This window comes from Temnothorax americanus, unplaced genomic scaffold, assembly GCF_048541705.1.
Source record: "Temnothorax americanus isolate GAGA-0224 unplaced genomic scaffold, ASM4854170v1 Scaffold127, whole genome shotgun sequence".
In the NCBI taxonomy this organism is placed as follows: domain Eukaryota; kingdom Metazoa; phylum Arthropoda; class Insecta; order Hymenoptera; family Formicidae; genus Temnothorax; species Temnothorax americanus.
This window is the reverse complement of record NW_027509261.1, coordinates 37,901-64,674: the sequence shown is the minus strand read 5'-3', so window position 1 is coordinate 64,674 and position 26,774 is coordinate 37,901. Positions and strand designations below refer to the sequence as shown.

Genomic DNA, 26,774 nt, shown 5'->3' with positions numbered 1-26,774 from the left:
GTGAAAAACGCTATTAATCTCAAGTGCGTTAAACGCCTGCCTCAATTATGTAGAAAGTTTATAAAATTCGTAGCATCAAAGTTGCTTGCTGTAAGATCTAACTGTCGCAAATATTTAAATATAGCTGTCAAGCCATGAAATTCAATGCTTTTGTAATTTTGTCAGTTACACATCGCATGTTCAAACGTGTATAGAGTTCAGAGTCCTGTGTTAAATTTTTGAAGCGTTCATCTACATGACTCATGCTGCATAACGTTGTCAGATCTAAATTCTTTAATATTATTAGTAGTACTCTATCCTACAAAAATAAAATATAAAACTTTAATACACGAAATAACATTACAATAAATATTATTATAAAAAATAGATTTTTTATAATATTTTACAGGAAGCGCCGATAAACTGCAACTACTTGCAACGTGCGCCGATAAACTGCAAGGTGATAGCTCTTTGGATTCATTCGAAGAGAGTTTCATACTGTTTACACAATTGGAATGATTATTTAATTCTTGAGATGCCCTTTTGCGCTTTAAATTACTTTTATAAGTAATCCTTTTTATTTTGCTACAAATATCATTGGAACAAATTGATTTTCATTATTAACAAAAAAAAAGGATTTAAATATTCCCTAATGTACGATAGTAATACCTGTTAGAAATAACACCATATTCAGGTAAATTTCTTTGCAGATGAACTATATCCAAGTGTGCACTTTTCAAATCTGCTGTTAAATTATGAACATCGTCATGGTGAGGAGAGTACATGCTGTTTATTCTTTTTAACAGATTAGTTAAATTCTCGTTAGGATTTCTAGAAAAGATAAATTCTGATGTACCGATAAGCATCACTGCATCTAGCTGTGTGTAAGAGCCAGGTGAACTGCCTTTAAAAAATAGTCTGAGCATTTTGGTTTTAAAGTCGCACGGGTGCGATAAGGGTGGAGAAAATAATATTGATTTCGGGGGTACAATATGAGACGATCCATTCCACAACTGAATCCACTGATTATTAGAATCTTGAGCTCAAATTTGAATTACGTTTCCTGGATTATGTAATTCGTAAATACAGACTCTGATTTATTATAGATATAAAATGTATACGATTAATGATTGAATGTATAATGTATATGATTTTATTTGTATAGCAGAATTTGTAAAGGTTTTTGGGAACGTTTTTACTGAAAAAAACGCCTTTTCAACCCCGGAAAGGGGGGTGAAATAAAGATTAATTAATTGATATATATCTTTATATTTATATGCTACACAAATAATATAGATAAAAAACTAAATAAAGGTTTAGTTTTTGTTTTTTTGCAATTTTTTCTAAATAATCACATGTTTTTAATTGCAGTGTTTTAAACAGTTTTAAACAGTAGTTTAAAAATGTTTAAAACAGTGTCCACTGTTTTAAATCAGTTTTAATCAGACAGTTTTAAACAAATTGTTTAAAACATGCCAACCCTGAGAAAATCAAAATGTGTCAAATAGCAGAAAATTTTGTAACATAAATTTATAGATAGCGATTACTTTGTGTAGGACAATAACAGATAATACCAGAAAATAGGGCCGGTATCACAGCCTCCGATTAACGTAATCCTCCGATTAAACTCACTCTTCGTCTCTGTCTAGGGGGACAGTTAGAAAGAGATGCAGAGTGAGTTTAATCGGAGGATCACGTTAATCAGAGACTGTGATACCGGCCCATACACATACTTCGATATATTTTACTCCAAAAAGAACATGATGGATGAAACAGTTCTCCATAGTTTTGAAATTTGGGTGGTCCTATTATGTCAGGGGCAGTATGGAATACGCTAAGTTTCCGGTGGTTCGTGGTAACAAATCTTTTCGTCACAAATTGATAGATGAAGTCAACACTTTCCTTTTTTCCTATGGATACTCTGCCGACATAGGGATATCGACTACAACTTTCGCAATATGAAGATTGATTGTGGGTTGCCATATTTTTTCTCTAAAAGAAGGCAAAATATATGGAGAATAATAATCCTTTCTTTTTTAGTATAGGGAAGACCGAGGCAAACTCGACACCAGGGTAAACTAGACACTAGGCTTTTTGCCTATTTAAATCTAGAAACTTGCCTTTCCTACTTTAAATGCTTCTTTATGTGCCAGTATTATTAATGGAATTTGGTGGAATTCTGAGCCATGGTGTAATTTTTAGCGCGATATAAGCGTTTTTGATGGTAAAAAGTAATTTTTCTAATTTTTCTAAAATTTCTATTCTTTCATCGAAGTTTACTCTTGCGAACCTATATGTAAGTGATTTTGATGAGAAATTTGATGCTCTATACGAATCCAATAATAGTTTTTGCATATTTTCAAAATCTTGATGTTTTTGGAGTGACAAAAGTGAAAACGAGGTTCGGGGCAAAGTCAACACTAAGTACGCCGTTTTATTGGCTCCCAATAACAAACGATGCTTGTCATCATAAATAAAATACCGTTTCGTTGTTTCTTTTATGATGTTTAGAAAAAGTGTTAAAAGTGTTAAAGTGTTAAAAGTGTCTTTCCGACCAATCAAAAATAGCTATTATTTTATATTTATATTAAACATTAAAACTCAATATATCGATCAAAAAAGTAAAACTGTTTTATGTAGTAGTATTGGTTGGATAATCCGTTTGTAGCCTGTTAAGGTCAATCCAGACAAACTTGCATAGCGCATAAACATAAACATAAGAGAATTGATTGGTCCATGGCATCATATATGCATGTGCATAAGGAAATAGACCAATCCGTTTCTTTATGCATATGGTTATGCACCTATGCAATTAAGTTTGTCTGGATAGACCTTTAGTATGCTTATAGTCACTTTAAATATTAGATAATTTTAAATAATAAATTTTTAAACAGTTTTCGAAAGTACAAAATAAATCTTGTTCTACATAAAATAATGTATAAGATCTTATTTTTAAAAACATTAATTTTTCCTAAAATTACTTTCTTTACTTTCCTAGTGACAAATTGTACTTCTATTATGCAATGTAGTCGAGAACTAAAAGGTTGTTCGGTTGAGTTTTGGGATGCATCTCATTTGGAAGTGGATGAGCACCAATGCACACGGCTTACACGTAGTGATTTATTATAAGAGCAGAAAAACGGGATGTCAAATATATATTGAAATGTTAAAAAAGTTGATAATTGCTGACATATATATATATATATATATATATATATATATATAGAAGCTTATAGATATTAAATATAAATAAAATCTCTTTCCGAAGATCAACCGGACAAACTATTAGTCCTTGATTATACATGAGAAATTCCATGTCAATTCAGACAAGAAATGACCTCGTATTTTTTAAACCGGTTAAAACTTTTTTTTACATAAAATATACATAAAATAAAGAGATACGTATTTTGTTGGTTCAAAATATTTTCCTTTGCAGAATATTAAATTACGTTGTAATATTATATATTAAAAACACAAAAAAATAAATAAAAACGGACCGTCAAGAAATGATCTATACAATTATAAGAAAAATATATTTTTATATGTATGTCAAAAGCAAATATTTTCATGACAACAAACAAAAAGACATGTTTTTAAATATAGGTAGTGTAAATTATAATAAACCAGAAAAATTGTATATTATTTAGAAATCGGGCAGCATAAAATAAGTACAATAGTTTCGTAGTTTTAGAATTTTGGATAAATGAAGTGACACATATCCCATATAAAGAGACCATATGCAGTTTGTCGCACCATGTTGGTCGAAATTATAAGTCCAAACATCAGTTTTACTATTCTTAGACACGGTTTCACAAGTGTCGGTTTTAACCTTAGATTAACTCATTCTTCATCTCCTTCTATAATAACGTCCCCCTTATTATATAGAAAGAGACGAAGAGTGAGTTAATCTAAGGTTAAAACTTAACCGACACTTGTGAAACTGGACCTTAGCGAACCATTACTTGAGAAAAAGGAAGTTAAAGAGTGCGAGGAGGTTGGGTGAATATATATATATATATATATATATATATATATATATATATAACGACTTATTTTATTTCAAATTTTTATAGCGTTACTGTAATTATATAAAAATCAATATTACTCATTCGTATTTTTCCCTTGAATACGATAAATAACCTTTAATTTTATTGTTATACATTTTGTTGTTTTTTTTTTAAATATAATATTTAATAACTGGATTTCCACTTACTGTTTCTTCTAGGTATGCAACTTTTAACATAAAAAAACGCTCTTGGTAATAAGTGTAAATATTATATATTATTGCCCATTAAAGATAATCGAAACAAACAAATTGGAACGTTGAATAAGGAACTATTATACATATATATATATATATATATATATATATATATATATATATATATATATAATGGAAGATGTCCTGACTGACTCACTCACTGCTCACTCACTTATCAACGCCCAGCCCAAACCCCTGAACCGAATTTTTACCAAAATTATATGAAATAGAGGTAGAATTTTCCGGGAAGTGCCACTATGTGTATAGTTTTTTGTTACCGATTTTCTGGAAACCGGTTTTTCTAATTTTTCTCATTTTTCGGGAAATAATTGACCGAATCTCAAAGAATTATTAGACCAAACAGGGGTAAAATTTTCCGGGGAGTGTTATAAAGTGTATAATTTTTTGTTACCGATCTTTTTGGAAGCCGGTTTTTTTAATTTTTCCAATTTTTCGGGAAATAATTGATTGAATCTTAAAGAATTATATATGAAGTAGGGGTAGAATTTCCCGGGGAGTGCTATATAGCATAAAACTTCCTTAGATCAATCGCGATAGATGATAACGATGTGGAAGGCAAATGTTACATGAACATTTAGATTATTAGAAGATGATAGAATTGAAGTCGACATCAATGCTCTGAATCAAGAAGAAAAAAAGTGTGCAAGTAGAAACTTGCACATTGCTTCCTCATAGTTATTAAGTGTGCAAGTTGAAACTTGCACATTGCTTCCTCATAGTTATTAAGTGTGCAAGTTGAAACTTGGACATTGCTTCCTTAGAGTTATTAAGTGTGCAAGTTGAAACTTGGACATTGCTTCCTTAGAGTTATTAAGTGTGCAAGTTGAAACTTGGACATTGCTTCCTTAGAGTTATTAAGTGTGCAAGTTGAAACTTGGACATTGCTTCCTTAGAGTTATTAAGTGTGCAAGTTGAAACTTGGACATTGCTTCCTTAGAGTTATTAAGTGTGCAAGTTGAAACTTGGACATTGCTTCCTTAGAGTTATTAAGTGTGCAAGTTGAAACTTGCACATTGCTTTCTTAGAGTTCTTAAGTGTGCGAGTAGAAATCTGCATATTGGTTCAGTTTTTAAGTGGGCAAGTATATTTTTATTTTTTTATTTTAGTGAATGTACATAATTATGTATACAGGCTCCTAAAGAGTTAGGTGTGCGAGTAGAAACCTGCACATTGCTTGATTAGAGTTTTTAAGTGTTTAAGTAGAAACCTTCGCACACAAAGCTTCCTCTATGAGGAAGCCAAAACAAATAAATACTGAAAATTATACATTTAAAAAAATTAATGCTTCATCATAGAGGAAGCTTTGTGTGCGAAGGTTTCTACTTAAACACTTAAAAACTCTAATCAAGCAATGTGCAGGTTTCTACTCGCACACCTAACTCTTTAGGAGCCTGTATACATAATTATGTACATTCACTAAAATAAAAAAATAAAAATATACTTGCCCACTTAAAAACTGAACCAATATGCAGATTTCTACTCGCACACTTAAGAACTCTAAGAAAGCAATGTGCAAGTTTCAACTTGCACACTTAATAACTCTAAGGAAGCAATGTCCAAGTTTCAACTTGCACACTTAATAACTTTTAAATTGACAATCAATAGATGCTTGTTTCACAGATCAAATTCGTAGAACAAATATGTCGATTCAAAACGATAAAGAGGAGAATATAATGGAATTGCAGAAAATAAATAAGAAGAAGAAGAAAGAAGAACCAAAAAAGACGAGGGAAAAAGAAATAAACAAGGAAATAAATAAAGAAAGGTTTGTACTCTTTTCCTTTATTTTTAGATTGTCACTATTAAAGAAACAATCTTAGAACATTATGTCAATTCTCTAATACTTAGGAGACTTGAAAAAAATCGGAAAGAGCAAGAAAAAGAAAGAGAAATGGAACGAGAACGGAAAAGAGAAACCGAACCAAAGCAGAGAAGAGAAGAAGAAGAGAATGGAAAGAGAGAAATTGAAAAAGAATTAATTTTAGAAGAAGAAGAAGACGATAAGGAAAATAATAATCAAAGAAAAAGAAGAGGAGGAAAAAATCTAAAGGAAAGGAATAGGAGGTATGTAACATTAATTTATAACGTATAACTACAAAAGGTTATAAATTCAATTATAATCCCTGTCCATAACCGTTTCCTTTTTTTCATTTTTCCTTGAATTTCCAATCTTCTTCTTCCCTCTTTTCATTATTTTACTCTTTATATTTTTGGAATAGATATTACTCATCAAGAGCACGCTTATTGAGAGGCAGAGGGAGTTGGAGAGGTACAGAATGGAAAGGAAGAGGAGGATGGAGAGAAGGTGAATGGAGAAGAGGCGGATGGAGAAGAGGAAACTGGAGAGAAGGAGAATGGCGAGGAAGAGGATATAGAGGAAGATGGATAGGAGGATTGAGAAGATTTAATAGGGGGCGTTCAGGACCCGTTACTACAGGCCCTGTTTACATTTTCAGAATTGAAATTTATTATTTGTTTTTGTTATTATATTATTTAATATTGTATTTCAATTTTAATTTAATGTTATATTTAAAATGTAATCTTTGAAAATAATAAAAGCGTTAAATGTGATTTAAAATAATAAACGTTTATATTTTATATAATTTTTTTTTAAATAATTTTTATAATTTTTTTTTTAAAGTATTTTTTTTTAATTAAATAGAGATTAAAGATTGTGATAAGCAAATCAACTTTAACCCTTAGAGACTATACGTGAGGTCTTAACCGCTTGTTAAAGAATAATGTTAGAAAATTTATCTTAATTTTGTTATATTTTATATATAAAATATTGACAACTTTTCTAATTCTATTATTTTCTTCAGTCTTTTCTACCTCTCTATTTTATATATAATTGATTCAGATTTGGTTGATCAGATCCTGTTTTTTAAAACTTCTATATATGTACAAATTCTCCGAAATTTCAAATGTGTGTAACACGAGATCTAATCAATCAAATTTTAATGAATTATATATGAAATAGGGGTAGAAAAAACTCAAAAATATAATAGAGTTAAAAATAGATCGCTATCTCAAATATTGAGAAAGCTGCAGCGTAAAACACATTTTTCAAAAAAATGAAAATCTGCATAAAATCTATACCGTTTTATGGATTTTAAAAAATTTGAGGAGGACATACTTTCTATGATACTCTATTTGTGTGCAAAATTTCAACCCGGTATCTAAAAAATTGTAGAAGTAGATGCGTGTACAAAAAATCCGTACACACACACACACACACACACATACATACATACTTCCGGACATTTTTTACTAATACGATTTTTCGAGATAAAACCGAAGCTATCAAATATGAACATTTTAACTCGATTTCAATTATTATATAAATTAGAAACTGTATGTATAATTCTCCGAAATTTCAAATGTGTGTAACACGAGATCTAATCAATCAAATTTTAATGAATTATATATGAAATAGGGGTAGAAAAAACTCAAAAATATAATAGAGTTAAAAATAGATCGCTATCTCAAATATTGAGAAAGATGCAGCGTAAAACACATTTTTCAAAAAAATGAAAATCTGCATAAAATCTATACCGTTTTATGGATTTTAATAAAATTTGAGGAGGACATACTTTCTATGATACTCTATTTGTGTGCCAAATTTCAACCCGGTATCTAAAAAAATTGTAGAAGTAGATGCGTGTACAAAAAATCCGTAACACACACACACACACACACACATACATACATACTTCCGGACATTTTTTACTAATACGATTTTTCGACATTTTAGAACATTCTAAACCTATTTCCATCAAAATCTCGAAAAAAAAATTTTTTCACCATCACAAAGCTTCCTCTATGAGGAAGCAAAGGGCATCCCGAGAATCTATATTACAGTAACAGTAAGTAAATTACCAACAAATTGTCTCAAAATAGTAGAAGATAATATAAGCTTATCTTTCAGATATTCTTCATAGTAATCCAAAATGTGTAAATTGTGATTATTGTAACTTATTTATTACTTATTAATTATTCACATACACAGAACATAAAACCCTTCTAAATCTGAATAGTTATTAAGTATTGAATAATTTACTTTTTTTAATATACATTTAATATTCTCGATAGCTATATATGAACAAGTTTTGCCAATGCGAAAAGTTAATCTTAATTATTTCAATGTTTATTTTTCACATAAAAAATTACTTTCTTTATCTTTTGTTGACATTTTTTGTTCGCTAAGGAATTTTACCTTGACATTTTACAACTGGATACGTCTTTAATTTTTATATACACATTTTATTAAATAATTTATGAAATGCCTTTCATAATATATGATAAATATAATCCAAATATGATTTTTGAGTGTAGTTGTATATATTTGTTACTGGTATATTTACAGTCAGTTTTTTATTTTATCAATATTATTAAAAATAGTGTCACTTTTGAATATTCCTATGAAACAACGAAGAATCCACTTTTAAAAAAGGCGTGTTACTTGAGTGAATTTCGTTTGTATCGTAAAACTGAAGCCTCTTTTCCGCGATGCCGATTGGCTATCTCGATTGATTGCCGCGCCGCAAGCTTGCTTCATCCCGTGAGGGACTGTCATCGCGGAGTGTGGCGAGTTTCGTGCGTGTAGTGCGTCGTGTGTGTCATGATGTGACAGCTCGCGTCGTGTCGCGAGGTTAATCGACCCGCGTCGTGTCGCGAGGTTAATATTATTATTAATGTGATCTCTCATCATTATTATAAATATGAAATCGCTTAATTCTGAATTTCGGTCGCGTCACGCAAGGATCGAAGTGCCACGCAAAATATCAGCGGATCGGAGATAGGTAATTATAGGGACCCCCAAGTACCCCCATGATGCAAAATCCAGAAATCAAAGCATATCTTTTGTTTCTTGAGTATATTCTTGATGCTTTTAACAAATTCAATGCTTCTTTTCAAGCTGAAGAAACAAAAGTTCATTTACTACAGTCAGCCGCGGAAAATTTTTTGAAAACCATCCTTCGTAATGTAGTAAAAGCTCCGTTATTAAAGTTTGTAGGGATGGGTGTAATTGATCCTTTACTCGCGTGCAATCGTATATCTCCTGATCAAGTTATGGTCGGACAGGATTGCCAAGACCTTCTTGATCAATTGAATGAAGAAGGTCAAAGTGAAATTGTCAAATCAGTATACGCCAGTTGTTTGTCATTCTATAACATCGCTGCTAAAGAAATTCGTCGGAGACTTTTTGTCAAAGAGGATTTTCTGAGTAAATTGAGGATTTTTGATCCGAAATTTGCTCTGCAGCAAGAAGACGAGGAGAACAGACCAAACAACTCCGTTGTTGAGGATGTTCTTCTTGTTGCCAAACGATTGGGCGGATTTGATGAGGAGATGTTGCGAAAAGAATGGAAATCTTTAGTTCTGGATTTTACATCAGAGCAGAAGGAACATATAATCAGTTTGGATTTTGATAATGCCTTGAAAACAATAATGGCAACTAAAGACGCGGATGACAAATTTAAATTTCCTATGGTTACAAAATTAGTAAATGCACTTCGATCTCTTCCAAATTCTAATGCTGATGCCGAAAGAGTGTTTTCCATGCTGACAGACGTAAAAACGAAGAAACGTAATTGCCTTTCTCCGAGTCACGTTCAAGGTATATGCGTATTTAAATCATGTCTGAGGGCGAGAGGAGAAACAGCTCGAACCATGACAGTTGATGCTCGACATTTAGCTCTCATGTCCTCCGAGAATTTTCGTCGAACAAACGAAACAAATAATGCATGTTATTTGCGTTTGTTTGCTGGTGATAAAGTTCCCTCTACGTCCTCGGATTTATAATTGAGTCTCTCATAAGCTATACTTATTGTGGAAGACGTACTTACAAATATTTTAAAGTGCCGCAGGAGCATGTTAGATTGATAAAAAAACGTTTGCTTTCCAGTTTAGCTTTAGAGAGGCTCAGATACAGCTTGGCCGGGTTGCTTGGTGGCTGTAAATTTGCTTTTTGTAATGCATGTATATATGTTTTTGCTTTTTGTACTCTTTTGCTTTTTATTTTTCTTGCTAGTTCTCACGAAATTTGTTTACACGTTATGGACCGGCAAGATATTTCACGTCGGTCTCTAATTCGCTGCTTAAATTATTCGTATTTTCGTATGTGTTCGGTGAGTGCAAATACTAATAAAACCTTGAACTTCATGCAATCGTAATGCGATAATTATTCACAAACAAATGTAGAGAAACGTATTCAATAATTTCTCAGGTTTTGGCCAGACGACGCTGTTTTGCGTCATCCATTCTCAGTTCAGTCCTCTAATGCAATCTCACGCGATGCAATGTTCACGTCTCGACACAGAATGTATCCTAGATCCGAAAGTTTCTCCGGAGTGTTATGCGCGGTTTTTCAGTCCTACTGTTAAGTCCAAAAATCAATATTTTTCTTTGATGCAAAGTTACATTGGTTTTTAACTCAAAGCCACGCTTCACAATGTACCACGCTTGTCACCACTCGTTTGGATTTCATATTCGTTGTATTTAGTTTTAATTGGAATAAATGGCTTAATTTTTGCAAAAGAGCTAAATTGTTATTGTATAATTTGTAACTGAAAAGTTATAAATTTTACAATACATATGTAAAAAACTGTGTAACAAATGCGCCGCTGTTATTGTCAAATATACATTTTTTGATCATATACTTATCCAAACCTTTTACAGAAGTAAAAGGTTTTGGTATATTGATCACCCTAAACCGGAGCTAACTCACCCAATAAATACCATTTATTGTGGATTGAGGATAAACTCCGGTGACTTTTCTGTACATTTGACAATAACAGTGGCGGATTTTAAAATAATTCACAGTTCTATCTTTTAATATAATTCATCGGCACGATAAATTATATTAAAAGCGTTTCTTAAATATATTATTAATGATATACACTTGAGTATATTATACACTTATATATCCTACGATCTGCTAAGATTAGAATTTTCGTGACTGACGGCGATACAGAGTCGTGCAAATAGAAGTGAGACGAATGTTTACTTCTCAAGAAAGGCCTTGGCTAAACTTATTGTAAGTACATATTACAATATTAATTATTATTAACATACAAGAAAAAATGTGTTAACAGATAATAATACATATTTGAACACAAATCTTTGTTACAGGTCATTAACAATAAGTGGGAGGAATCAGCGTTAACTCACATTTCTGTATTGAAGATGTAAACGGCGGAACGAACCAAGTTTCGTTTCTGTCTTAGCGGTGAAAGAAAGTGGGGCGATTACTCTCAAAGTAAAGCCTTGGCTTCAGCAAATGTAAGTTATTACGTGTAAAGTTATTACATTTATGTTTGAGAGTATATTTATTTATTTAGTGTTAAAAATTGATATTGTATATTTTTTTAGTTGACGACGCCATAAATGCGATAAATGAAAGTCAGGAGGCACAAACTCACACTGTAAATGTGATTGAAAAATGTGTGAACAACGCAGAGGTGTTTAATGTGAGTTTTATATCATTAATAATGTCGATACACAAACACGTGTAGACTCTTAAAGCCATTGTTCTAATTAAAACTGAATACAATTAATATTAAATTTAAACGAGTGGTGACAATCGTGGTACATTGCGAAGCGTGGCTTTGAGTTAAAAACCAATGTAACTTTGCATCAAAGAAAAATATTGATTTTTGGACTTAACAGTTGGACTGAAAAACCGCGCATAATACTCCGGAGAAACTTTCGGATCTAGGATACATTCTGTGTCGAGACGTGAACATTGCATCGCGTGAGATTGCATTAGAGGACTGAACTGAGAATGGATGACGCAAAACAGCGTCGTCTGGCCAAAACCTGAGAGATTCTCGAATACGTATTCTCCACGGTTTGTGAAGAGTTTTCGCGTTCCGATTGTATAGATAGTTCAGGGTTCTATTATTATTTCGCATCCCTTACCTACGAGTTACGTTGCCAGCGAAAAAGAGATCGACGCGTGAAATCTCGTTTTCCATTGCGTGAAACACTTTTATAAAGGACAATTTTTAAATGCATGCCTTATTGCAACTGTAAATACAGTAGTTTTTATTGTGTTTGTATGTTTCTTAAGTATTTTAAAATGTATTATACTTTTTATTTACGTATTGTGCTTTACGTTTTGTTTATCGCTTGTCGCTTGCATGCAGTAGCTTTAAAAAATATGTATCTTTATTTCTTTATTTTTTTTTATTCCCTCAATCCTTTGGAAATGTAGAAAATTGTGAAATAGTTATATTTCGTAAGTAACTTATTTGACAATTTTTTTACATTTCCTCCTGATGGAAGAAACCACCACCTTCTCGCGGTTTCCATCGAGCAGTAATGTGGACTGGAATGATATTTTTGTTACAACATGTCAATAACAGATGTGGTATATATTTCAGACATTTGTTATTTACTTTTATGCACGTATAATAATGTCTTAATTAAAACAAGTGTTTTAATAATTGTTATGTAGTGACATTGACGAGTAAGAAAGTTTAATATTTTCTAGATTTATATATTTCTGTCCACGTTTCTTATGGCATGCCGTTTTACTTTTTAATAGCAAACATTTTTAGTATACAAATAAGAACTAATTCTCCAATTTACAATAAAGAGAAAAATGGTTTAGAAACATTATTATTATGTCTAGGCATAAAAATAATTAATTAAAATTATGTCTAGACATAATTTTAATTCGTCAAAGTAAAATTTAACGAAAATTGGATGGCACACCGTTTTACTTTTCAATAGCATAAATAATATTGTACTCGATATAAAAGTTTCGAAAAATAATTGTCTAAGAAAAATTGCGATTTTTATTAATGAATTAAAATTATGTCTAGACATAATAAAAATTGGACGAATTAAAATTATGTCTACACATAATAAAAATTCGGTATTATTTTTATGTCAAGACATAATTTTAATTTATCTAATTTTTATTATGTCTAGACATAATTTTAATTCGTCCAATTTTTATTATGTCTAGACATAATTTTAATTCATGAATAAGAATTGCAATTTTTCTCAGACAATTATTTTTTGAAACGTTTATATCAAGTAAAATATTATTTATGCTACTGAAAAATAAAACGGCGTTTCACAGCGTTTTATAAAGAAATGTAGCATTATTCTTATGTTAAGACATAATTATAATGCATTTTTATTATGTCTTAACATAATTAAATCTTTCACTTTGCAAAATTTTGAAAAATTGAATGCAATTTCGTAGGAACACATTGAAGGCGTGCATTATTTAAAATGTACAGAATAAATCGCATTTTTAAATTTTGTAATTTACATGCTTCCACAATTTAAGCGTGTCAATTTTTATTATGACATCAGTTATTTAAATTTAGAAGCATTTTATTTTTGCGTTACATTATGAAAGTAAATCACTTTATAAAACCATTCTTAGTAAAGGAAAAAATTTATTCACCTTATTTTTATAAAAGACTATTTCCGTATTACCCACTTTTCTTATTTAAAGCTTAAGAAGGTTTAGATAAATAGTATTTCTTTAAAATATTATCATGTTGAGTCAATAATGCGGTAAACTAAATTTATGTTTCGACACAATAATTTACCGAATAAAAATTCTGTCCAAATATAAAAATAATTTAGAATTTGTATTACGCATCCTGACATTATTTAATTTACTAAATTAAAATTATGCTCAAATACAACGCACAACGTGTATAAAAATAAAACCAGATTTTTATTATAGCAGGACATAATTTTTAATCCTACAATTATTATTATGTCAAGACATAATTAAAATTCAGAATTAAAATTATGTCAAGGCATAATTTTAATTCAACGAATAAAAATTTTATCTAAATACATAAATGTTTAGATGATCAAACTTTGAATTTTAATTATACCCACATAATTTTAATTCATCCAATTTTTATTAGAAAGAATAAAAATTGTATGAATTAAAATTATGTCTTGACATAATAAAAATTGTATGAATTAAAATTATGTCTAGACATAATAAAAATTGGATGAATTAAAATTATGTCTGACATAAAAATAAATCCGCATTTTTATTATGTGTACACATAATTTTAATTCATACAATTTTTATTATGTCTACACATAATTTTAATTCAGCCAATTTTTATTATAATTCCGCATTTTTATTATGTGTACACATAATTTTAATTCATACAATTTTTATTATGTGTACACATAATTTTAATTCATACAATTTTTATTATGTCTAGACATAATAAAAATTGGCTGAATTAAAATTATGTGTACACATAATTTTAATTCATTTTTATTATGTCAAGACATAATTTTAATTCATTTTTATTATATGTCAAGACATAATAAAAATGAATTAAAATTATGTGTACACATAATAAAAATGCGGAATTATTTTTATGTCAGACATAATTTTAATTCATCCAATTTTTATTATGTGTACACATAATTTTAATTCATTTTTATTATGTCTTGACATAATAAAAATGAATTAAAATTATGTCTTGACATAATAAAAATGAATTAAAATTATGTGTACACATAATTTTAATTCAGCCAATTTTTATTATATGTCAAGACATAATAAAAATGAATTAAAATTATGTGTACACATAATAAAAATGCGGAATTATTTTTATGTCAGACATAATTTTAATTCATCCAATTTTTATTATGTGTACACATAATTTTAATTCATTTTTATTATGTCTTGACATATAATAAAAATGAATTAAAATTATATGTCTTGACATAATAAAAATGAATTAAAATTATGTGTACACATAATTTTAATTCAGCCAATTTTTATTATGTCTAGACATAATTTTAATTCTGCCGCTAGGGAATTTTTAAGTCCATTCTTATGAATCAAGCTTGAATTCGATGTCTAGGTATCCCAGGTTGCCGATGACGAGGTCCAGATAGTGCGCTTCATAGTTTTCGGTATCCAGGTGTTATCGTACGTTGAATTCGATGTCTAGGTATCCCAGGTTGCCGATGACGAGGTCCAGATAGTGCGCTTCATAGTTTTCGGTATCCAGGTGTTATCGTACGTTGAATTCGATGTCTACGTGTCCCAGGTTGCCGATGACGAGGTCCAGATAGCGCGCTCCGTAGTTTTCGGTGTCTAGGTGTATTAATACCTTGAATTCGATGTCCACGTGTCCCAGGTTGCCGATGACGAGGTCCAGATAGCGCGCTCCGTAGTTTTCGGTGTCTAGGTGTATTGATACCTTGAATTCAATGTCCACGTGTCCCAGGTTGCCGATGACGAGGTCCACATAATGCGCTCCGTAGTTTTCGGTGTCCAGGTGTAATCGTACGTTGAATTTAATGTCTAGGTGTCCCAGGTTGCCGACGACGAGGTCCACATAGTGCGCTCCGTAGTTTTCGGTGTCTACGTGTATTAATACCTTGAATTCGATGTCCACGTGTCCCAGGTTGCCGATGACGGGTTCCAGACAGTGCGCTTCATAGTTTTCGGTGTCCAGGTGTAATCATACGTTGAATTCGATGTCTAGGTGTCCCAGGTTGCCGATGACAAAGTTTAGATAGTGCGCTCCATAGTTTTCGGTGTCCAGGTGTAATAATACGTTAAATTCGATGTCTAGGTGTCCCACGTTGCCGATGACGAGGTCTACATAGTGCGCTGCGTAGTTTTTGGTGTCTACGTGTATTAATACCTTGAATTCGATGTCCAAGTGTCCCAGGTTGCTGATGATGAGGTCCAGATAGTGCACTCCATAGTTTTCGGTGTCCAAGTGTAATAATACGTTGAATTTGATGTCTAATTTTAATGAAGTTTGTTAATTATTTTGGCTAAAATTTGGGAAAAACGAATTCGTAATTCCGACCGGCTAACATGTCGAATTACGGATTTGTTTATCCTAAATTTTAGCCAAATTAATTAACGAATCTCATTAAAATTAGGCTCGTTTTAATCAGTAAGATCAGCCGCTACCCGGTACTGATCCGGATTTTTCATTTTGGCTCTTAAAAATTTATAATAAAAAAAAATACAGACTTGCAGCTAACCCAACCTGACACCGGTTCCCACCGTGACTCTTGCCGATTCTTAAGGATCGACAGGAGTACGGGTGCACTTTATGCACTAAGTGCATTTTAAACTGCACTTTAACTGCAATATTTGTAATATTTACTTTCGGAAAATTTATTTTGATTTTTTTTCCAAAATCCGGCTATGTACAAGGATGCAGCTAATCTTACTGATTAAAACGAGCATGATTTTAATGAGATTCATTAATTAATTTGGATAAAATTTGGGATAAACGATTCGTAGCCGCTATATAAATATTACAATATGTACAATATGAATTTTACTAATATTGCAGTTTAAAATGTATTAGTGCATAAAGTGCCGTACTCCTGTTGATCCTTAAGCAAACATCTTTTTATTTGGAAATACTACGCAAGAATTCTCAATATTTCTTGCTTATTTTCTATTGAAAAGAGTTCTTAATTTTACCGCGACGGTACGTCGCCATCTTTAATGCGAAGTTCTCGGCTCAGGGACTAGGAGCCTTAAAACTGTTCAAAAACAAATATTAGATCAAACAACTATCCAAGTGTTTTATTTAATGTAAAAAAAAACACAAAAGAAAAGTATTTTATACACAAATTTTAAATCCTAAAGAATATGCAATAAATGTTTAATTCATCTAAAAGCATATATGTAGCATATAGTTTAAATCCAAAAGTACATGCAGCAAAATATTATGCTATTGTCTTTCCGTCCAATTTTAAATGTTATAAAATAAACTTAATCAGTTAAGCAAAAACTTGGCGTGCCCGGGTTGTATTAAAACACAATAATTGATCAATGTTTTAGAGTATGTATAAGTATATTAATAAGAATGCAATTAATAATGTGACCCGGGCACGTCAAGTTTTTGCTTTACTGATTTTCTTGGTATTTTAATCATTTTAAACTTTTTTTTATAATTTAGAATACCCGCTGCACTTCAAATATCAATAAAATTATGTTCATTCAACGACTTTTGACACGAAACAAAGGAATCTAGCAGAAAAACGCTGCGGTCTTCGATGCGCAGCAAGATATTTAGCGTTAAAGTTTACGATTTTCAGGTTAGAAATCTTGTCATACCGACGTGATGTAGCGACCATGAACATGCCCCGCGGCTACATTCGCATTATGCTCCGTGGCCACATGCGCAGCGACATACCTTAACGCGCTCAACTTTAGATTGTTATTTACAACCTCCAAATCTATTAATTTATAAAGTTGTATTCAGTCGAGCAAATAAATAATAATCCGTGGCTCGCGGTATAAGATGTTGTTGGCGATGCGGAAACGGCCCAAATTTATTTGAAAGCTTTCATAACCTGTCAAGTCGTCAAATATGTACTTTTTATATACCAATTATTCTCTGCTTTAACAAATTATTTCTGTTTCGTTAACTTTGACGCTGTAGCAGAAATAATTTGTTAAAGCAGAGAATAGTTGGTATATGAAAAGTACATATTTATATTTATGCATTATAAGTATGCATAGCGCGTGCGGCCACGAAGCATGCGCACGTGGCCACAGAGCTGACAGAGCATGCGCATGTAGCCGCGGGGCATGTTCATGGTCGCTACATTACGTCGGTATGACAGAATTCCTAGCCTGAGAGTCGTCAACTTTAAAGATCAATCCAGTCAAACTTGCATAGTTACATAAGCACAAATGGATTGGTCCATTTCCTTATGCATATGTATATTATAGACCAATCAATTTTCTTATGCTTACGTATTATGCGTTGTGCAGAAGTCTGTGTTTCTCGCTTAACGCACAATACTGTGTTAGTAGTAAGTGGGTAGGTATGGGCCAAAACAAACCCCCTCCACCGATTCCTCCGGCGCCAGGGGCGTGGCCAGGGGGTTCTTTTTAGGACTTGGGCCTAGACAAAGAGTTTTTGAAATAAACAAATACGCTTGGTTTCTAAGATTTGCTCATGTATTACTTATTTCTTGCAAAAACGAGGTTGTAAAACAGGAACGGACAGGTTCGCTTTATGACGTGATGCAACTATTTTGTTTTAAATAAAAATTTTTATTATTGAGCGCATTCAAAAAATTTACAATTTATAAATTTTGACCAATCCTGAAAAAATAAGAAAAAAAGGAATTTGTTGCGGAGAACGTGAGGATTGAAGAAAAATAGAAAAATGTAGAAGTTACAAAAAAATGTTTATTACTACAAATTCTTCTTCATAGGAAAAAATACAATTTTGTCGTTTATAAAGTAAGACTGTAGATAAATTGTTAAACAATAATGTTATAAAATTTACAATCTGCGATTCGACAAAATTATACGACAGATTTCGGTAAAGCGCAGCAAACAAAGTTCTATCATTACTATATTAAAAGACGTATCGAGGAAAGTTAAATCGGTTATTTGCGTACGTACATTAAGCTCGATGTCGAAGTAATTTCCTCTGAGAGTTAATTTCACAATATCCTCATCTATATAACTTTTAGGAAGATTTAACTCTATTTCCTTAATAAGATAATGCGCTCAATTGTTAACATTATCGGCCACTGATTTTAAATGTAATAAATGTGCATCGATACATTTCGCAATATTTTTCAGTCCGAGAAATGTAGGCTTCTTCATCACAATTGCCACAGCGTATGTTTTTCGTTTCTTCGTCGGTGAACAATTTTCCTCGCTTGTTCGTTGATCCGTCCTGGCAGAAGTATCTTCCTCGTTTTCCTTGTACGCCAGCAATATGAATCTTGCTCCGTAGGCCAAAGTAAAATTGACGGAGATATTGTTAATGGAGATAGAATTCGGCTTCAATTTGCTTTCTCCATTTTAATATTCGCTTACGAGTCCCATGTTCTCTTGAAACTGCTGCCACGATTTCTCGTCGAAATAAACGCCGTCCGCACAGTTGCCGGTTAATTTGACCATCGGCACGAAAACTCCCTCGGATGTTGCTTGCAAACCTACGTGGATTCTTTTCGTATGGGAGCTGCTGAGTCCATATGTTGTCGATAGCAGCATATGTAATTGCTTGTTTCTTTCCTCGAAGTTACGTTCCTTATCGAGAATCGCTTTATCAGGAATATTGCGAGTGAACATCCGCTTCTCAGAATTATTAGCGTCTTCTCTGTGACTAGCCATTGTTCTTATTTCTTCGTAATATCGGCTGACACACATCACACACACACACTAATCGAAAAGTCAGATGAGAGAGATATACTTTTTCACTGGCGAACTTGTCGCTTCGAACGTTGGGACTCGAATGATTCTGGCTTCGTAACGTTAGTCAAAACGTTAACTTTGTCTGCAACGTTCTAGAAAAATTAGTCTGTGCGCGCAGATAAAAAATTAGAAATCTTTAGATTTTTCTAGACTTTTCTAGATTTTTTTAGTTTTAACTATAAATTCTGAAATATAGGTAGTTTATAGGGAGTTAAGAGAATTTGTTAATAAAATAAACGGTTAAAAATTTTATACAAAAAGCGTATAATGGTTAAAAAATTTTTAAATTTTAAATAAAAATATTTCTAAAAAATAAAAAAACAACAAAAATCTATTCGAACTTTTTTTATCTTTTAAATTATTTAATAAAGAATTCTTTGTATGTCCTTAGATAAAAGAATATAATTTTGTGAACAATAGACGGAAAAGGGTTTATGGCATAGGATAACCTTTCTCCGAAAACTGTTTTCTTCCGCCGGAAAGAGAAGGTGGAGAAAGAAAGTGAGCGGGAAAGATTCGAATTTGTTAACCAGGACCTTAGACAATTTTTGTCACGCCATTATTCTAGAAGTTTTTGGCTTTTTACACTGGAAGCAATAAATCAATAAATTTCTCAGTTGCGATAATAAAACCGTCTAGTTACATGTTGGAATAAAGCATTACTAGAAAGTTTTAATAAGGAATTCTTTGTAAGGCCTTAAATAAAAGAATATGGTTTTGTGAACAAGACGGAAAAGAGTTTATGGCAAAAAAAATAACTTTTCTCCGAAAACCTTTCACCCTTCCGCCGGTAATGGAGAGTGGGAAGAAAATGGGCGGGAAAGCCTCAAATTTGGTAATCAATGGGATAGCTAGAAAATTTTTGTCACGCCATTATTCTAGAAGTTTTTGAAAATATTTTCAACTATAAATAGTCTGTAATACTATATCTGAGCGTTAGTTCTTACTTGTCCGGTCGTACTGGAGTCGTCTTGCAACGCTCTTATAGTTAGTCAGACAAGTGAAGTGTCGCAAAAATGTTTCTCCGCGCAATTTTAGACGATTTTTTCAAAGTAAGTTGCAATTTAAGCAATCGCTTAAATGAGCAACGTAAGTTTGTAGAAGCAGTGACAAACGACGAAGAGGCGAATTACTTTCCGGTCTTTTCTTACGTTTCGCGGATGGGTGCTCCAGTACCCTATTATCCGTTATGGATGAACTGGGTTACTGTAAGAGAAATCAAAGATTGGTAAACATCATTTCCAACATTTTATCATTGCGTGAGGATTTTAATCACGAAAAAGAAGACGCAGGAAGAGGGCATATTGCGAGATTTATGCGTCGTAACGGCGGAATAGGTAAGTGTAAGAAATAAAAATTGCACCTTAAAATTTTAATATAACGGAGTTTATTATTAAAATTTAAATGAATTTAATAGTAGAGAACCGTATTGTCGCTGTCCAACCGGTCCGACGAGGGCAGAGACGTCGAGCGGAAGAAAACATTGCTGAGGAGGCAGTACCAGCACGTAAGTTAGAAATAATAAAATTAATTAATCATTAAAAAACAAATATTATAAATATTAAATTTTATAGGAAGAGCTAGAATCGTGGCACCACCACCTGCAGACAACATCCCCGTCATTGATTTATCTTCCGGTAAGAGATTATAATAATAACGCGTAAAAACTAACACTTGCAATATTTGTATAATAAAACAAATATAATTTATACTGTTTTAGATGACGATGAAGAAGAAGAGGAGGTGGAAGAAGAAGAAGCAGATCAAGAAGCGGAATTGAGAATTGTGGGCTCACCCGATTCGGTCATATTTAATACGCCGCGTGGTAAGTTTTTAAAAAATAAGTTAAGATAAAAATTTAACAGCGAATAAAAGAAATAACGAAATGTTACATTTTACCAGGAAGGAAAATAGAAGAAAAAGAAGAACAAGGATCGGAATCTGATGATGATGTTTCGACGATCGATGGGGTGATCGACCGAATATTGATGGAAGACGACGACGACGACGACGAGGAGAAAGAGGAAAAGGAAGAAGAAGAGGAAGAGGAAGAAGCAGAACATGAACAAGAACAAGAAGTTCGAATCACAGAAGAATCGCAGGAGATGATGAACGAGGCGGAGGAGGAGGAGGAGGAGGGGGAGGAGAGTGATGATAATATCGATAATATTGACCATGATATTATTAGTGAAACCGATGACGATGACAACGACGACGATGACGACGACGACGACGACGACGACGACGACGAAAAATACGCACCCAGGAATTATGAAGGTAATAATATTTGTCTATTATAATTTTAATTCCGTAATTTTTTTTTGTTTTAATCACACAAGTAATTATTTTTGATTAGATGTTTCTTACTCGCCGGTTCGATCCTTGTCTCCGGAAAATTAGTAAGAGACAAACATTAAAAAAAAAGAACGTTTGACCTACGCCAGTAATAAAAGCAACTAAAGGTGAGTTATTTTAGTATGCTCTATCGCGGTCGTGAAAAAAAATTTTAACTCTTTAAATGTTAATATAAATCAATATTATACGATACTAAGTTTTTTTTATTTTTTAGTACAGTCGGGTGGAGGTGGTGCGGATCGTCCTACCGCTGCTGTTGCTCCGAACACTGACGATGATGATGATAAGTGAATAGGAATCATTCCAGCGGGAGGATACGGATTCGCCGATAATCACTCGCGTAAAGCTCTACAGTGGCTGGTGTGGATGGAGCACGAGCTCGGACATCCCATAATTCACGCAGGGCGAGGGCGCGAGCATAAAATCGACGGCACGCGCGTTGATGGATATTACGAGACGCCGACTAATGACGACGACGACGACGACAACGAGACTCGACGTTACGTACTACAATTTTACGATTGCTTTTGGCACGGATGTCCCACATGTTTTCAAGTAAATCGCGATAGAAAGCCTTCGACCGCGAAACGCGAGGACACGATCGACGCGCGCTACGAACGAACACTCGCGATGACATGTCGTCTCCGAAGGAGGGGGTACCTCGTGTCGGAAATGTGGGAATGCGATTTCGACCGTGAGTTGCGAGAAAATCAGGCGATGAAAGATTATGTAGAAAATCACCCATTATTGAAACACGCACCTCTCGATCCTCGCGACGCATTTTACGGAGGACGCACGGGAAACATCGCCACCCGACGCGAAATTCGGGGTACGGAAAAAATACGTTACGTGGACGTATGCTCTCTGTATCTCTACGTATTGAAAACCGGTGCTTTTCCGATTGGTCACCCCGATATTTTTATCGGTGAAGAATGCCAAGCGATAATCAAAACTGCACCGAATTATAATTTTGATTCGATCGAAGGACTCATCCGATGCCGAGTACTTCCACCGCGCGATCTTTTTCACCCGGTACTCCCATATCGCGTATGCGGAAAATTATTGTTCGCGTTATGCCGTAGCTGCTGTGAAACGTTCTCGCAGGCCGCGTGCACTCACGATAACCCCGCCGATCGTGAAATCGAGGGTACATGGGTATCCGTCGAATTGCGCAAAGCCGTCGAGAAGGGATATCGCGTGACAAATGTGAGCGAAATATGGCAATATAAAGTTGCGCGATATGACCCCGTTACTCGGCAGAGTGGTTTGTTCGCCGAATACATAAATACATTTTTGAAATTAAAACAAGAAGCTAGTGGGTGGCCGAGCGATTGTCATGACGACGAGGCGAAAGAACGATACCTGCGAGAATACGTGGAAACCGAGGGTGTTGTTCTCGATAAGGACAACATCGTGCGGAATCCTGGCCTGCGCTCGGTCGCGAAACTCTGTTTAAATTCTTTCTGGGGGAAATTCGGCCAGCGAACCAATCTGCCTCAGACCGAGGTCGTGAAATCTTGTTTGCGTTTCATGACTTTGCTCACAAGTTCCGAGCACGAGATAATCGACATATTACCCGTCAACGACGAGGTGATATATGCTTCGTGGCGGCTACGAGAAGAGGCCGTCGTGGCTTTTCCATTGACAAATGTTGTGATCGCGGCGTACGCGACGGCACAAGCGCGCTTAAAATTAAACGAATATTTAGAAGCAATAGATAGACGCGTTTTATACTACGATACCGACTCTTGTATATATGTAAGTACAGGCGATCCGAACGAGTACGAACCGCGTACCGGTAACTTCCTCGGCGACATGACGGACGAACTCGAGAGCTACGGCAACGGCAGCTATATCGAGAAGTTCGTGTCGGGCGGGCCAAAATTCTACGCTTATATTGTTTGTACACCGGACGGACGTACTGTAGAGTCGTGTAAAGTAAAAGGTATTACTTTAAATTATAGGAATTCTAATAGCTGTAAATTCCAATAGTATTAAAAACTTAATAATACAAAGAGAGAGAGAGGGTAGAGAAGAGGAAGAGGGAGGAACGTCGTCGGCGGCGGGGACGGTGATAAATCTACGTTTTAGTGCAATTCGCCGCACCGCGTTTTATGAAATTGTAACTCGCGAAGAAACGAAAACGTGCGCACCGGTATTGGTAAAACGTAGATTTATCAATAATTGTTATTCACTTCCGTACGGTTGCGTGGAGTGAATAATTTTTTCTCCTTTTTCTTTATTTTTAAGTTAGGCTAACACGTTTTCTGCCACTTTAGGGTAACAAAAAAAATGTTCTTGTATTATATTGTAAATAGTTTTTTAATTTTGTAAAAATAGTTGTAAGTGCGTAAAAGGATTTTTGTACATATGTAACTAAAAAAATATAATGTAGTAATATGTAATATATTCTGTGTGTGTGTGTGTGTGTGTGATAAAATATAAAATTTCTTGAAATTTGTGATTTCTTTCCTCAAAAAACCTCTAAAAATGTAAAATATTTTCACATTTAAAACGTAAATAGTTGCTGTATCATATATATATTTGTCCCCTCCCTTTCCCTCTGCGCTTATTTTTTCTCTCTCACTTCTCCGCTCGGAGCATCGCGTACAAGCTCGTCGATCGCGATGCTTTCGCTGCGGAATCGTAATAAGCTAAGACGGGCGAATAAGCTTATGTCCACCGCGGCGCGCAAATCAACTGATCAACGGCCGCGGTGATGTTCGCTCGCGCGAGCGTTTGCGGAGGTACCCTGGTGCGCACGTTCGGGCCGCCGCCGCCGCCGTCGCCGCCGTTGATTACCTTATCCTTTCCCCTCCCTCCGCTCCTCTCCTCCTTAAATTATTTTTTTTGAAGTCACGCGCGAAATTCGAGTCAATCATTTTGCAAAATGGACGTGCGCTGGAAACATCCCTGGACGTCGATCGTGTGCGGACCCACCGGTTGCGAGAAGACGATCTTCGTGAAAACCTTTCTCCGACAACTATCTCACATGTCCGACGTGCGTTTCGAGAGAGTTTTGTTTTACTACGCCAAGTGAGGCTTATCGTCAATTACAATACGACGCGCGCTAGGAAGCAGCGGTGAAGAAAAATATAATTGAATTTCGCGAGAAATTGCCACGTCCGGAAGATTATTCCGCCGATCCGCTTTCCCCTAAATTGATGATAATCGACGATCTTATGAGAAAATCGTCATCGAGCGACGCGATCGTAGATCTTTTTACCAAAGGCAGTCATCATAAGAATCTCAGCGTAATTTTCATCTCGCAAAATCTTTTTCATCAGGGACGTGGGCAACGCGATATATCGCTCAATGCAAATTACATCGTGGTTTTCAAGAATCCTCACGATCGTGCGCAAATTCGTCATTTAGCGCGTCAAGTCTTTCCCAACGATCCAAAGTTTCTAGAAGAGGCGTACTACGACGCCACGTCGAGACCGCACGGGTATCTACTGCTCGATTTGAAACAATCAACTCCGGACGAATATCGATTTCGAACGAGTATTTTTCCCGACGATACGGCACATTTCGTCTACGTACCGCGTTGATCATTTTCCAACGGCTACGTATAAAAGACGCGCACTAGCGCACACGCTGGACAGTCGTGCAATTTTCTCGCAATGGAAAAGAAAGAAAATAACGCAAAATCAGACAGAGCGACGAAAAACGCCAGACGCTCGATCGGAAAGAAAAATACCTGTCTTCTCGAGGCGTTGCTGTATTTGAACAAAAATCAACGCGCAACCTTCTTACGGACCGCTGACGATAAATTAATACGGTGTATCAGCGAATGCGTTTTCAACACGCTCAAAGGTAACGTTCCGCTCGAACGACGTAAAAAAAAACGATTAAGCAAACACAAAGCGACGCTGCATCGCATCGCGTTAAAAGACAGTAATTTGAAGGCTAAAAGAAAGCTATTGGTACAACAAGTGGATTCTTACCTTATATTATCAGTCCTATATTAGCCGCCTTACTGTCGCGAATTATCGGCGGTAAAGATTAAAACGCGCGTTATGGAAAGGGCAAAAAAGATGGTTTTGATCACTACGAAAAATCTCGAAAGAATGCAGCGTCAATTATCCCAACAAACGCTCCCCACCGCGTTTGCCGCCGTCGGTAGCGAACGAACGATGGAAAATAGCGAAAATTCGGAGAACGCCAATATTTCCGTGCGTACACCGGGAACACCTCTATCGCGACTCAATGCGGAGATGAGTCTCATTCTTAATTCACCCTTACCACTCGACGTCGGGAATAAATGAAAAAAATATAAAGAGGCACTTTAGCGATATCTTCATTTTGTTCGTGTAGCGCGAAAGCGAAATCAGGACGCGCGCAACGATGAAGGAGACGAAAATGCGGACAACGATATTCGTCGTGACGACATCAACGACGTCGACGACGACTACGAAACGACGACAACGCGCGATCTCGAATCGGCTTCACACTTTAGCGGTATTATGGCGAAAAATGACGTCGCGGCCGCCGCCACTGCTGCTGCTGCTGCTGCTGCTGCTGCTGCTGCTGCTGCTGCTGCTGCTGCTGCTGCTACGGTCACGCAAACGAGCGTAATATGTCGAAAAGGACTAAAAGAATACTGGATAGCGTACTAAAAATTTATTGCGCGAATGCTCGCTTATTGTTAAAGTATTTGTTCGATAAAGCAGTTCCAAGTAGAATTAGCTGGAACGAAGATGGAGTCGTCACTATAGACGGCAGCGTTATAAAAGATTCGAATATCGACGACCTGATAAACGAGGCTATGCGCGAAAGAAAAACCGTGAAAGCAACGGGGAGACTTCAGTTCGCACAATTACTTCGCGTCTTAAACGTCCCCTCAATACTAGTGAGAAATAAGGAATTATTATCCGCTAGTTCTTCGAATATCGCGACCTTTCGACCTCTCAGGAGTTTTACACCGTCGGATGAGACACCGAAAAG

The 26,774-nt window shown here is 34.6% G+C and overlaps 3 protein-coding genes, 1 long non-coding RNA gene and 1 pseudogene across 5 annotated transcripts; 4 read left to right on the top strand and 1 right to left on the bottom strand.

The window, feature by feature from the left end:
• The first annotated feature begins 5,854 nt into the window (after nt 1-5,854).
• LOC143893751 (uncharacterized) lies at nt 5,855-6,566 on the top strand. 2 transcript variants are annotated; one of them, XR_013255919.1, is made up of 3 exons: nt 5,855-6,026; nt 6,110-6,325; nt 6,481-6,566. It is a non-coding gene; the product is annotated as an uncharacterized LOC143893751 (long non-coding RNA). The 2 variants fall into 2 exon arrangements; XR_013255918.1 differs by having other exon boundaries at nt 5,855-6,325.
• Nucleotides 6,567-15,719: 9,153 nt separating this feature from the next.
• LOC143893741 (uncharacterized) lies at nt 15,720-19,735 on the bottom strand (annotated as a pseudogene).
• Nucleotides 19,736-19,804: 69 nt separating this feature from the next.
• LOC143893742 (uncharacterized) lies at nt 19,805-22,181 on the top strand. The gene is made up of 7 exons (XM_077399458.1): nt 19,805-20,809; nt 20,890-20,979; nt 21,047-21,109; nt 21,193-21,297; nt 21,375-21,749; nt 21,829-21,934; nt 22,042-22,181. The coding sequence occupies exons 1-6, from the start codon at nt 20,662-20,664 to the stop codon at nt 21,870-21,872; spliced, it is 825 nt and encodes a 274-aa protein (XP_077255584.1). The 5' UTR covers nt 19,805-20,661; the 3' UTR covers nt 21,873-21,934; nt 22,042-22,181.
• Nucleotides 22,182-22,193: 12 nt separating this feature from the next.
• On the top strand, nt 22,194-24,249 carry LOC143893739 (uncharacterized). The gene has a single exon (XM_077399455.1). The coding sequence runs from the start codon at nt 22,194-22,196 to the stop codon at nt 23,817-23,819; it is 1,626 nt and encodes a 541-aa protein (XP_077255581.1). The 3' UTR covers nt 23,820-24,249.
• Nucleotides 24,250-24,717: 468 nt separating this feature from the next.
• On the top strand, nt 24,718-25,475 carry LOC143893744 (uncharacterized). Its single transcript, XM_077399460.1, has 2 exons — nt 24,718-24,866; nt 24,901-25,475. Exons 1-2 carry the CDS (start codon nt 24,718-24,720, stop codon nt 25,376-25,378), a joined length of 627 nt encoding a protein of 208 aa, XP_077255586.1. The 3' UTR covers nt 25,379-25,475.
• Nucleotides 25,476-26,774: the final 1,299 nt, after the last annotated feature.

Bases quoted from the DNA above. Each gene is read 5' to 3' on its own strand.
- LOC143893742 (XM_077399458.1), top strand. From the start codon at position 20,662: ATGGATGAACTGGGTTACTGTAAGAGAAATCAAAGATTGGTAAACATC. The intron at 21,298-21,374 runs GTAAGTTTTTAA...ACATTTTACCAG, and splicing joins CATATTTAATACGCCGCGTG to GAAGGAAAATAGAAGAAAAA. The intron at 21,750-21,828 runs GTAATAATATTT...ATTTTTGATTAG, and splicing joins CGCACCCAGGAATTATGAAG to ATGTTTCTTACTCGCCGGTT.
- LOC143893739 (XM_077399455.1), top strand. From the start codon at position 22,194: ATGGAGCACGAGCTCGGACATCCCATAATTCACGCAGGGCGAGGGCGC.
- LOC143893744 (XM_077399460.1), top strand. From the start codon at position 24,718: ATGGACGTGCGCTGGAAACATCCCTGGACGTCGATCGTGTGCGGACCC. The intron at 24,867-24,900 runs AGGCTTATCGTC...CGACGCGCGCTA, and splicing joins TTGTTTTACTACGCCAAGTG to GGAAGCAGCGGTGAAGAAAA.